The sequence below is a fragment of the Triticum urartu genome, chromosome 2 (assembly GCF_003073215.2).
Source record: "Triticum urartu cultivar G1812 chromosome 2, Tu2.1, whole genome shotgun sequence".
NCBI lineage: Eukaryota > Viridiplantae > Streptophyta > Magnoliopsida > Poales > Poaceae > Triticum > Triticum urartu.
This window is the reverse complement of record NC_053023.1, coordinates 745770567-745782430: the sequence shown is the minus strand read 5'-3', so window position 1 is coordinate 745782430 and position 11864 is coordinate 745770567. Positions and strand designations below refer to the sequence as shown.

Sequence of the window (11864 nt, the reverse complement as noted above, 5' to 3'; positions counted from 1 at the left end):
CATCACTTCAAAACTTGTTCGTTGACTCAGAAAAATGTTCATGCCTTTTAAAAAATGTTCATGAATTTCAAATTCTCTTCCCAAATTTCAAAAATGTTCTCTTATGCAAAAACAAATGCTCATGAGTTTCAAAAAATGTTTGCGAATTTGAAAAAAGTTCACAAACTCAAACAAAATTCGTGATTTAGTAAAAATGTTCACGAATTGGTCAAAAATGTTTGTGAATTTGAAAAATGTTCATTATTTCTTAATAATGTTCATAATTTTGAAGAATGTTCATGATTTCAAAAAGTGCTCATGAATTTTGAAAGATGTTTGCAAACTAAAAAAGAAAAAATAAGAAAAAAAGCAGCTCACAAGCAAAGTGGGCTGCCCCATTTGGGATTGGCTCCAACAAAGCCGCTCTTGGTTGATGCACATGGTACCTTGCCCGGGCATCCCTCCCAACTGTGTCCGTGTAGACAGGAAGATGGCAACAACGTCGGTTTGTGAGATCTGTGGGGCGACCAACAACACATGAAGGCATTCATTGCTTGACTGGAACATGGAAAAGAGTGCGATCCATTTGGTATGCGAGGAAGCGTGCGATCCATTAACATGCATATCAAAATCCACTGTCAACCCACCCGTTCATTAGTAGGTACATTGATGAGATTACCAACCTTGATAAACCACGAGTAGGGGATCGCGGCAAGCTGCTCCTGCTGTTGTACCACGCTGGATTCCCCACATCACCTGAATACATGAAGCTGCACGTGGATGGTGCGGTGGCAAAGTCTCAAACCAAGGCGGTTGATACAGTGTGTCATGATACAGTGAGGTTTGAAGGTATCACTGACCCAGAGATGCTGGAGGCACTAGCTTGCCACGAAGCCATTTCTCCCGTCGTTGACATGCAAAATAACAAGAGTAGACATGCAAAATTTAGTTGTTACTGAAGAGAAAACTGTTCCAGCTGTTCCTGAATAGCTTTCTTTGGAAGGATTCCGCTTGCTCGGTGAATGTGTTGCTAGAAGATATAATTTCTTGGGATTGAGGTTTAGTATCTTTTAGGTGTTTACGTAACTCATCCACAAATTTATTTACCTGTTCAATTTCTAACGAATCAAGATATCTTCTAGTTCCGGTATAAATAGTAGTTATCTGCTCTTCCACTGGGAGAGGATTTGCCTGGATTTGTTTAAGCAATTCCCTTAATTGTCGGACCCTTGCCAATTGATTCTGACTTGTTTTATCGAGAGCAGAGGCGAATTGTGCAAAGGCTTGTAACTCTGTGAATTGAGGTAGTTCCCTTCGCATCAGCTCCGTCCCGGTTGCGCATGCACGTATACCGATGCCGACAAACTTCCGCCCTTGTTTGGCCCTGCTCCGGCACCCTCGGATGCTCCTCCCATCCTTCCTAAGAGCATCTCTAGCAGACCCCTTAAACCGTGGAACTGAAAACGCGGTTTTTAGTTCCGGAAAATGCGTTTTAAGGGTCGGTTTGAGCTGTGCGGCCGAACAGACCCCTCAAACTTAAACTATAAAACCGAATATCTACTTATATTTTTTTCCCACGTATTCTTCTTCCTCTTGTCTGTTTCTATGGTTAGCTAGCTCGCTCCTACGAAGCCAGCAGACAGCGCACGAAGCGGCCAAATACGGAGCCGCGGCGTCCAGACGGCTCGCACGAAGCGCCCCGAGTGTCCGTCGCCATAGCTACTTGAATGGATCGATCGAATCGATCCATGAGCTAGCTAGCTAGCTCCCGTCGCCCTAGCTGCTTGAATGGATCGAACGAATCCAGGAGCTAGCTAGCTCCCGTCACCGCTTAATCAATCGAAGCCTCCTGCAAGCTCCTCCACAGGCTGGCGGCACAGCTGCTGTAAGCGCCGAGTTTCCCGCAAGATTCCTGTGAGTTCTGTAGCAGAAGGACACCGGGAGCCCGTGTGCGCATGGCGGAAATCCTATGTCGCGAAGCGTTGACCGGTTTTTAGGGCACTCTCTTGCCTTCAAATCTGTAAATAAAAGGGTCGTTGGGGTGGATTTTCAAGGGCCTGAAAAAAGTTTACGGGTTTGACCACTTTTACGGGCTTCTATTCTAGTGTCTCCCCGAGCTTCGCAGGTAAACACCGTCACCCCATCATATCCCGGAGCTACAGTGCATGCCAACTGTTTGATTTATTGGCCGAACAGATGTTTTTAGTATGGTAGAAATCCTTCGAAAACTCGCAAGACAAGATCGTTGTACCAGGTATTAATTAGTCAAGAAGGAATGTAGTGTCCACCTACGTCCCCTGTACGGTACGGTTTTGACTGACCCCTTGCACTGGATCAGCCAGGGTCACCTTACTCCCCCTTGGCACTTAACCGAGTTGCTGTCACCGCTCAAACTGGTCGTGGTTTGTCTCTTCGTTTGTCTCTGCAAAAATCTACCCTTGGTGCTCAAGTCTCCCTTGTACTCGTGTCTACAGGCACATTTCTCACTGCCATCGCTGGAACCTGCTGCTCTGTCCGTTCGTCTTCCAGGAACAACATTTTTATGCTTTTCTACTTGTTTTCGTTCGTTTAAGCTGGTCGCCGAAGCAATTCAATTAGCACAGCTTGCTGGTTTGTTTAGTTCACCGGACTCGACAAAAGAGCACCATGCCGGACAGGAGAGGAGCGACACTGTTCGAGGACCTGCCGGAGGCAATCATTGACAGGATACTCATCCGACTGCCACATGAGGACGTCGGCCAGTGCCATGCTATCAGTATGTCGTGCCACAGTGTCATCTCCACGTCTGAATTTAGGGCCTATTTGGTTTTAATATGTCATCTGACTTATAAGTCGGGTGACTTAAAATCAGTGGCTTATAAGTTAAGTCTGTTTGGTTGTCACCTGACTTATAAGTCACCTGACCACACCTTCCCATCTTGTTTTTTTATGTAAAGATGGTGGGACTCATGCAAAAGGAGGTGACTTATAAGTTTTAAGTTGGGGTGAAGCAACTTGTGACTTATAAGTTGAGGTGACTTATATGTTGGGTCTGTTTGGCAAAATAAGTCACTTTTTTCACTTTTCGACTTATAAGTTGGTGACTTATTTGGAACCAAATAGGCCTTTATGCTCGAACACCACCACCGCCAGCCATCCCTCCCCATCATCGACGGGCACGGGCGGCCTGCCAGTTTCATCCTCTTCCGAGGCTCTGGCGCCAGCGCCTCCAATCAACAGCTCTGGCCCTTCATCCCGGGTTTCCTCATCCTCATAGAGGGAAATGAATACTACATCTACAACCCGGTCATCGACAAGCGTGCTCTCCTACCGGACCCTCGAGCTAGGAACACTGGGTGGAGATACATCATTGGTTTCTATCGGCACCAGCCAACTGGAGAATACAGGGTACTCTGGACCATATTCCGCCGTCTCTCAGTGGTTAGGCCCAGCTTATACATCCTCGCAGTGGGATCCGATGAGTCGAGGCACGTAAAAGTCAGAATGCCAACAATCTTGTCACCTTCCATGAAACATAAGTTAATGGGGGTGTTGCGCTATTTGAACTATGGCCCACCATCAGTTCACCACCGTGGCAGCCTGCACCGGTGTCCCTTTTCTGTTTGCGGTGTCGCCAACATTACTGTAGGCAGCAGAGACATTGTTGTATTCGACACATAAGCAGAGTCATTCCGGTGGATGCAAAGTCCTGACCAGCCGTACCCTAATAGGAGCTTGTTCGATATGGATGGGACACTTGGTTTCTGGGGCAGCTCAATCGTGGGTGATGCAGATGGTTGTTTGAGTTTCACCGCTTTGGATATTTGGGTGATGCAGGATTACAATGCCGGAATCTGGGATTTCAAGTACATGGTTGACCTGTCAACGGTCGAGGCATCACGGCAACTTTATCTGACCTCTTGCGAAAGGAAAAAGAAAACTCCACTTCATTAAAAAGTGTGATGGTTCAGTGATATGGTTGTGCTTAACGAGCGTGAGCTGCTGATCATGTTTAATGGTAAGCATGTGTTGCGCTGCGACACTGATGGCAAGGTCTTAGGTTTGGTGAAGATTGGAGAGAGTCAATACTGTATGTCGCTTACTCCCCGCCGCTTCCAAGAGAGCATTATTCCAATTCCGTCCCGTGAGATGCAAGCAGAAGAGGAGGCTCCGTTCTCCACGGGGTGTCTCTAAAGGTTCAAGACTCCTTCCCTGGTTTTCTTTGCCACTAGGCACAGAGCTTGTCTTTTTTTTAGTTATAGCTTTTGGCTGACAGAGTCGCACTCGTCATTAAATGTTATGGTTAGATGTTAGTTACTGCATTTTTAGTTGTGGAAATGTTATGGTTAGTCCGGATCTCTCTTTGCAAGGCTGGTAGTTTGATCTTTGTTGTTCAGAATGCAAACTCTTGAGTATTACGTGTTGCTTGTAGCACTCGGTTGGTCCTGCTGCTTATGCCACCATGTTCCATGCTTGCATATGTAGCTGTGTGCATTATGGCAGTAAATTAGCACAATTTTTCCCCTGATTGTTACTTGGATGCTGCAAGCTATGATGGAAGAAAGAACCTTAGGCCATGTGGTGGGAGTATTCGCTGGAGTTTAATTTGCTTGCTGCTTTTTGTTTTGGGTAGAAACGATCGACTTGAAGATGTGCAGTCCTGGAGCAAGATAAATATGCGCTTTTTTCTTGGTTCATCTTTCTTACACATGGTGTCAGTTTTGCCGATTTATGATAGGAATGCTGAGATTTTTGGACCCTCAACTCTTCGTCGGAAGCTGAGAGATTTATGATAGGAATGCTGATGCCCTAGCAATTATGTTGGATAATGCTAGAAAAAATGGTCTGGTGAAAGGGGTTCTAAATGAATATATTCCAAATGGGGTTAATATGTTACAATATGTAGATAATACTATCTTCTTATTACAAGATGATATAGAAAATGCACACAACTGGAAATATATTCTGTGCCTTTTTGAACAAATGTCTGGGTTGAAGATTAACTTTCACAAAAGTGAGCTCTTCCTATTTGGGGAAGCCATTGATAAAAAAGATGAATATGCAAAAAAAAAATTCACATGTCCAGTGGGTGCCTTACCTATGAAATATCTAGGACTGCATGTAGGTAAAAATAGAATTTGCAATAAACATTGGAAACCTCTTGAGAACAAGATGGAGAGAAAATGTGAAACCTGGCAAGGTAGAATGCTTGCTAGTGCAGGGAGGGTAACCCTGATTCAATCATCTTTGACAGGCATACCTTATTTTATGATGTCCTTTTATGGGCTCCCCATTGGGGTGGAAAACGTATGAATTTCTTTAGAGCCAGACTACTATGGCAGGAGAACGATCAAAAAAAGAAATACCATTTAGTTAAGTGGCCTGAGGTGTGCAGGCCAAAAGATATGGGTGGGTTGGGAATTCAAAATCTCACACACATGAACAAAGCTTTGCTGTGTAAATGGTGGTGGAAATTATACACAACTGAGGGGTTGTGGCAAGATAACATCTGGAAGAAATATATTAAAAATAAAAACCTGGGCAGTGTACTTGCCAAACAGGGAGTCTCCCAATTCTGGAGGGAGATATTGAAACATAGAGACCATTTTGCCTCTTTATGTAAGTTTACAGTTGGAAAAGGGGATAAAGTACGCTTTTGGGAAGACTGGTGGATTGGATCTGTTCCACTCAATAAAAACTTCCCTAGACTATATGAGCTTTGTTTTGATAAAAATAAAACAGTTACGGAGGTGTTAGAAAACAGTTTAGATAATGTTCATTTCAGAAGAAATTTGATAGGAGATGCTAGAGAGCTCTGGGAACATATTAAAGAAGCCTGCAGTTCAGTGACTTTGAATGATGATAAAGATGAGGTGAAGTGGACACTGACCAAAAAAGGGGTATATACTGTAAAATCCTTCTACAGACACTTGATTGAGAATGGGATCAAATACCCACACCTCTACATGTGGAAAATTAAAATGCCACCCAGAATCAAGGTGTTCATGTGGCTGGCTCTTAGGAATAGCATACTTACCAAAGACAACTTGCTTCGTAGGGGTGGAAGGGGGATGATAGATGTCCTTTCTGTGGACATAAAGAAAATATTAACCACCTTTTCCTCTCTTGCTCAGTTGCTAGATTGTTATGGAACATTCTGAAATGTGCTTTTAATTTGAGAAACATTTCAGAAAATCTTGATACAGTAATGAGAACCTGGGTAAAGACTTTCGGTAAAGATGAGAAGGGTTTGGTCATGATAGGCATATCAGCAATTTGCTGGACCATTTGGAAACTGAGAAATAGTATTATTTTTAATAATAACAGGGTGAATGACCCTTGTATACCTGTTAACCTGCTTCTTAAGAATTTAAATGATTGGAATGTTTTGTAGACAAACCCCGTAAGAAGTAAGATGATGAAGGCTGGAGTGAAACAAGTGAGTGAGGTGGCGGAAGAAGTGTTCAAAGCAGCCCATGGATGGCGCCTGAAGACTGGGAGAATTATGGGGTGATCAATACCAACCTGCTTCGAGACAAAATTCTGATGCTGTGAAGAACAACTGCTTCTGCTGCAAAAAGCTCGCTCTCCCTTGTTTTTTTCAGTCTGCCCTTGATCTTTTGATGTTCAGACTTTAATAATGATGTATGCCTCTAGAAGACATGTTTCCATACCAAGGCTGGGTTCTTGTGTTGAGCCTATGCTTTGGTTCATCCCTATAGGTTGCTGGGGAGGGATGGCTTTCCTCCCCCCCTCAGTAGGGGTGGTGAAAAGACTGCGTTTGGTGATGGAGTTTATGTTGCATTTGTAGTTTTTTCTTTCGCTTTGCCCTGTAAGACATGGTGATTTTTTAATGAAAATCGGAGAGCATGCTCTCTTTTGCCAAAAAAATATGGTGGGAGTATTCGCTGGAGTTTAATTTGCTTGCTGCTTTTTTGTTTTGGGTAGAAACGATCGACTTGAAGATGTGTAGTCCTGGAGCAAGATAAATATGCGTTTTTTCTTGGTTCATCTTTCTTACACATGGTGTCAGTTTTGCCGATTTATGATAGGAATGCTGAGAGTTTTGGACCCTCAACTCTTCATCGGAAGTTGAGAGATTTTTTTTCCTTCGCTTTTCTGAAGACGCGGCGCTGGGTGTTGTCTGCTTGGCTTTTCTTTTATTTATTTTTTAAATTATATCATCGTGTTGGTGTGTGCATGTATCAGCTTGATGTTTTAATAAAGGAGACCTCCTTTTTTTTCCAAAAACAAAAGGCAACCCTCTGCTTTCTGTACATTTATTTACTTGTTGGGTTGCACCGACATTTCTTTCTACAGTTTTTAGTAACTGGCGCATATACAACATGATTGGGAAATTGTTGTCAAGGATGGTTAGGCCAGGCCCACTAATTTCTAATAGGATTTAAACAGGTCCATAGAAGCTTTCTAAAGCCACTCCTGAAACCTACCGTCTCGCTGTGGTCGAGATATAGCTCCCGCGCCTGAAATCGCCTATAGAGTACTCTAGTAGGCAGGCGCGGCGAAGCGCGCCATGCCCTTCTAGTATCATCTTACAATCAAAGTGAAAACTTGCTGAAGAGCCTCAACTAGGAATAGTGAGGTACTAGCTAGCTGGGCAGGGACTCAACCTAGAGGGTACCAAAATGTAGGGATTGTGTCTTGTCTTCTTGTGACACTATTCATGTTTACAGTGTAAATTTTTAAAGGTTGTACACGCTTCCTTTGAACATCCACAAACTTTTTCAGAACTTTTTTGTCCTTCAAAATTTGAGTTTCGTAGCATCTAAGGAATGGGTGCACCAGATATTCACCACCACATAGCTGTCGGCTACTCCAATCGAACAGCAAGACATTTCATACAGATTAACTGGGCACTTTGCTTTCAGAGTCACCAACTATGCAACAATTATAGAAAGCATCTCCGACGAAGTTGCCATGAAATGAAACAACCCCCAAAAAAAGACAACACCAGCACAGCATCAACACATGATATTTCCAAAAATTTGAATTGATGAGAAACAACAAAAAATTACCAGCTTGCTTTTACATACAACACCTAATGCCTCAGACTTGCGTTGCGCTCTCACAGGTAACAACATCTACTCCCAACCCACGTAACGTAAACTTTCTCCCAGCAAGGCAATAATTTACAACTGTAATCTGAGCATACAGATTTGGATTTGTTGTTTGCACCCTGTCGGTGAACCAAAGACGTCGTTTCTCGTTCAACTCCTCCCAGCCTTGCCTTGCCTCCTCCGCCTCATGCATCCCCACGCGACGCCTCGCCACCGTGATGTTGTTGCTGCGCTGCCCTCGCCCTCGCTCTTTATGTGACGTCGTGGCTCGAACCAATGAGAAAGGGAGATGGACAGAGGTTTTTGCTCGGAGCACGAACTCCGCCCTGCCGCACGGACGGCGTATTCTTTCTTCCCTGAGCACGTACTCAGTCTCCCGGCTACATGGCTTATAACACAGCTCCCCCGGTACAACACACACTCGAAGCCAGGCCTTTTGTAGTCCCAGCAGCGCAACACCCAAGTTTTCCATGCGCACGACACGGCCAGCGTCACCTGTGGCTGCTAACTACCGTGCATGGCTAGCCCACTAACCAACTGACTCCTTGCATGTAGACTGCTAAATCAGATCCAGCCAACAACTTATCCAGAAGTCTATCCTACTGGTCATGCACTCACCTAGCTAGCTAACTCACACCACCACGCCACACATGCACGCACACACACATGGACATGGCTTGCTGCTAACATTCACGCCCCAAGCCATGACCTTGCATATGTCAGGCTCGTCGTCGACGTCGTGCCATGGCCGTCGCATCGCGCCGCTGAGGCCTCCGCCGCGCAACACCCCACGTCCCGCGCTCCCAGACTCGTGTACACGACTCGCACGCACGCAGTCGCCACGGCCCGAGTCCAGCGCCCCGACGCGGTCAGTTCTCCGCTGCCTTCGTCACGCCACCATGCCGCCGTGCCCTTCGCGCACATTCCCCACGTCCCCGCGCTCCCGCCGCGCACGTACGCGATCCGCGCAACCAGGTCCAGCACCTCGACGCGGTCCACTCCCGCGGTCCCGACGCGCCTGACGCGTCCAGTGCGCACCCATAACACGCACCGGTCGCGTCCGACTCGCCGCCGCGCTTATTGCCTTGCACCGCTGCGCCGTCAACCGCAGCACAACACCTCCACGGTCGTCGCCCCGAGCCGCCGCAGCCTCTGCGCCACCACGCAGGTCCTCCGTGACCTCCTCGTCTCCGTGACCGCCGCTGCTCGTCGCGCGCACGGCATCACGCCACATCGCCGCGGACTCGCCGCGCATTGCCGACGCCACGCGCTCGCCGCGCGCACGGCATCACGCCACACCGCCGTGGACTCGCCGCGCGTTGCCGACGCCACGCGCTCGCCGCGTGCTGTTGCCAAGACCTTCATATTCGCCGCGCACCGCGCGCGTCGCGGACGCCGCCGCGCGCCACGGCCACCCCTCGAACCTTGTGGCTCTGTATACCAATTGTTGTTGCTGCGCTGCCCTCGCCCTCGCTCTCTATGTGACGCCGTGGCTCGAACCAACGAGAAAGGGAGATGGACAGAGGTTTTTGCCCGGAGCACGAACTCCGCCCCACCGCACGGACGGCGTATTCTTTCTTCCCTGAGCACGTACTCAGTCTCCCGGCTACATGGCTTACAACACAGCTCCCCCGGTACAACACACACTCGAGGCCAGGCCTTTTGTAGTCCCAGCAGCGCAACGCCCAAGTTTTCCGTGCGCACGACGCGGCCAGCTTCACCTGTGGCTGCTAACTACCGTGCATGGCTAGCCCACTAACCAACTGACTCCTTGCATGTAGGCTGCTAAATCAGATCCAGCCAACAACTTATCCAGAAGTCTATCCTGCCGGTCATGCACTCACCTAGCTAGCTAACTCACACCACCACGCCACACATGCACACACACACACATGGACATGGCTTGCTGCTAACACGTGATGCGACCATGCATAGAAAGAAAAGAATCATCATCTGCTCTCACATGAGCCACCCTTCATCCTCACCGCTGCTGAAGGACTCGATCGTGTCACCACTCTCATCACCATCCCCGCCACCCATCATCTCAAGTAACCCCCCTCCCACATCAAAGTCACCTTCCTCATCATCGTCATTGTTTTCATCCCCACTGTCCATATCATCCCCCTCGTCATCATAACCGTCATCATCACCACTAATGTTACTTGGATCATCCAAGGAATCTGCGTCCCCGAGCCCTAAATTGGTCCCGAGGACATCAACGTCCGAGTCGTCGTCATTGTCATCATCCTCCGTGTCCCCTCCGTCCTCCGGATCTGAGTCATCATCGGTTGGCCATTTCTTGCCATCTTCTAATATGCGAGCAGTGGAGAACATCTCGTCAGGATCGTCCATGGCAAGAACTCCGAGAAGGGAATCATTGGGCTCAGTAGCAAGGTCGAGGACGTCGCGATCTATTTGGAAAGTTGCAATGTTTGCGTAAGTGACGGCATCGATCGTGCGGAATGCAGGGAACAAGGGAAGCCTGACCCTGCGGGTATTTGAACGGACTCGTATGAGCGCAGAAAAAGTTTTGAGGACAAAGGAGGAACGGGCCCTGCACCCCTTCACAAACTGGACGCATCCCCGCTAGAAAGATAGATCCCTCATGGGAGAAGGTCCAGTTTCCACACAACATCCGTGAAGGCGTAGGCGAAACGGCCCCGCATTTTAACCACAGCCTCCATGGGCAGTGTGATGATGCCGCGCGAGGTCCCGTCAATTTCTGGGCTCCGGTGAATTTTTGTGGGTTTAAATGGCAGCAAGCCGCTCGCCGGCGGCCTACCTGTGGCCATCGGCGCCGGGTCCACCCTCTCGGTTGTCTGTGCAGGGCCTTGGCATGGACCGAAGACCGTGGGCTGGGCCTCCCGGCCCTTTTCGTCCATGATTTCATGTGGTCGCGGCTCTGGTATTGAATTTATGGCATAAAACCATCGAAATGCGGGAAATGCCCGGAATATGGCTGATAGCCCCCCCCCCCCAAAGGGCAGGATTTGGCACGTGTCTTTGAACGGACTCCTATAAGTGCATAAAAAGTTTCGAGGCCAAAGGAGGGACGGGCCCCGCACCCCTTCACAAAACTGGACGCATCCCCACTAGAAAGCTAGATCCCTTGTGGGAGAAGGTCCCGTTTTCACACAACCTCCATGAAGGCGTATGTGAAACGACCTTGGAATTTTTACCACGGCCTCCAGGGACCATGTGACGATGCCGCGCCAGGTTCCGTCAATTCCCGAACTCCCATGAATTTCTGTGGATTTAAACGGCAGCAAGCCGCGCGCCGGCGGCCTTCCCGTTTCAATCAGCTCCGGGCCCACCCTCTCGGTTGTGTGCGCAGGGCCTAGGCATGGACCGAAGGCCGCAAGGAACCTTCATGAAAAAAACATAAATAACTTTTAAAAAGGTAGAACTACCGAGTGTCCATCTTTGCTGAGTGTCTAGCTCGGCAAATATGTGTTACACCGGGGGCAGCAGGCAGCCGGTGGGGAGGCCCGGCGGCGGCGATGGATTCACGCGGGGACGAGCCGCGGCCTGCCCCGATCGATTGGATTCTGTGGGAGCGGCGGCTAGGGTTCGATGGTTTAAATACCGCATAGTTTGGCGAGTACCTTTCATCAGGGTCTCGGCAAAGGTGCCCACCATCACGGGGCCGTCAGCTGCAAATGGCCATGCCACGCGGCTCCTATTTTTCGGGTGCCTTTGACTAGGTTCTCGGCATACTATGCATAAACCGAGTTCTTTCATTTTCAAAAAGGGGCGCTTTATTACTTAAAAGGTTTAAGTAACACCCGGCCTCTGCATAATTAAGATGCACACAGTTAACAATATCCT

The 11864-nt window shown here is 48.1% G+C and overlaps 1 protein-coding gene and 1 pseudogene across 1 annotated transcript; one reads left to right on the top strand and one right to left on the bottom strand.

The window, feature by feature from the left end:
• Nucleotides 1–2625: 2625 nt before the first annotated feature.
• LOC125534603 lies at nucleotides 2626–4180 on the top strand (annotated as a pseudogene).
• A 5778-nt stretch (nucleotides 4181–9958) lies between these two features.
• Nucleotides 9959–10918, bottom strand: LOC125538509 (DDB1- and CUL4-associated factor homolog 1-like). Its single transcript, XM_048701787.1, has 2 exons — nucleotides 10670–10918; nucleotides 9959–10607 (listed from the first exon to the last, which is right to left on the bottom strand). Exons 1-2 carry the CDS (start codon nucleotides 10916–10918, stop codon nucleotides 9996–9998), a joined length of 861 nt encoding a protein of 286 aa, XP_048557744.1. The 3' UTR covers nucleotides 9959–9995.
• Between the last annotated feature and the right edge of the window lie 946 nt (nucleotides 10919–11864).

Coding starts and splice junctions, on each gene's coding strand:
- LOC125538509 (XM_048701787.1), bottom strand. CDS start 10,918: ATGGACGAAAAGGGCCGGGAGGCCCAGCCCACGGTCTTCGGTCCATGC. Junction 10,608..10,669: donor TCGCCTACGCCTTCACGGAT/GTTGTGTGGAAA, acceptor GGATGCGTCCAG/TTTGTGAAGGGGTGCAGGGC.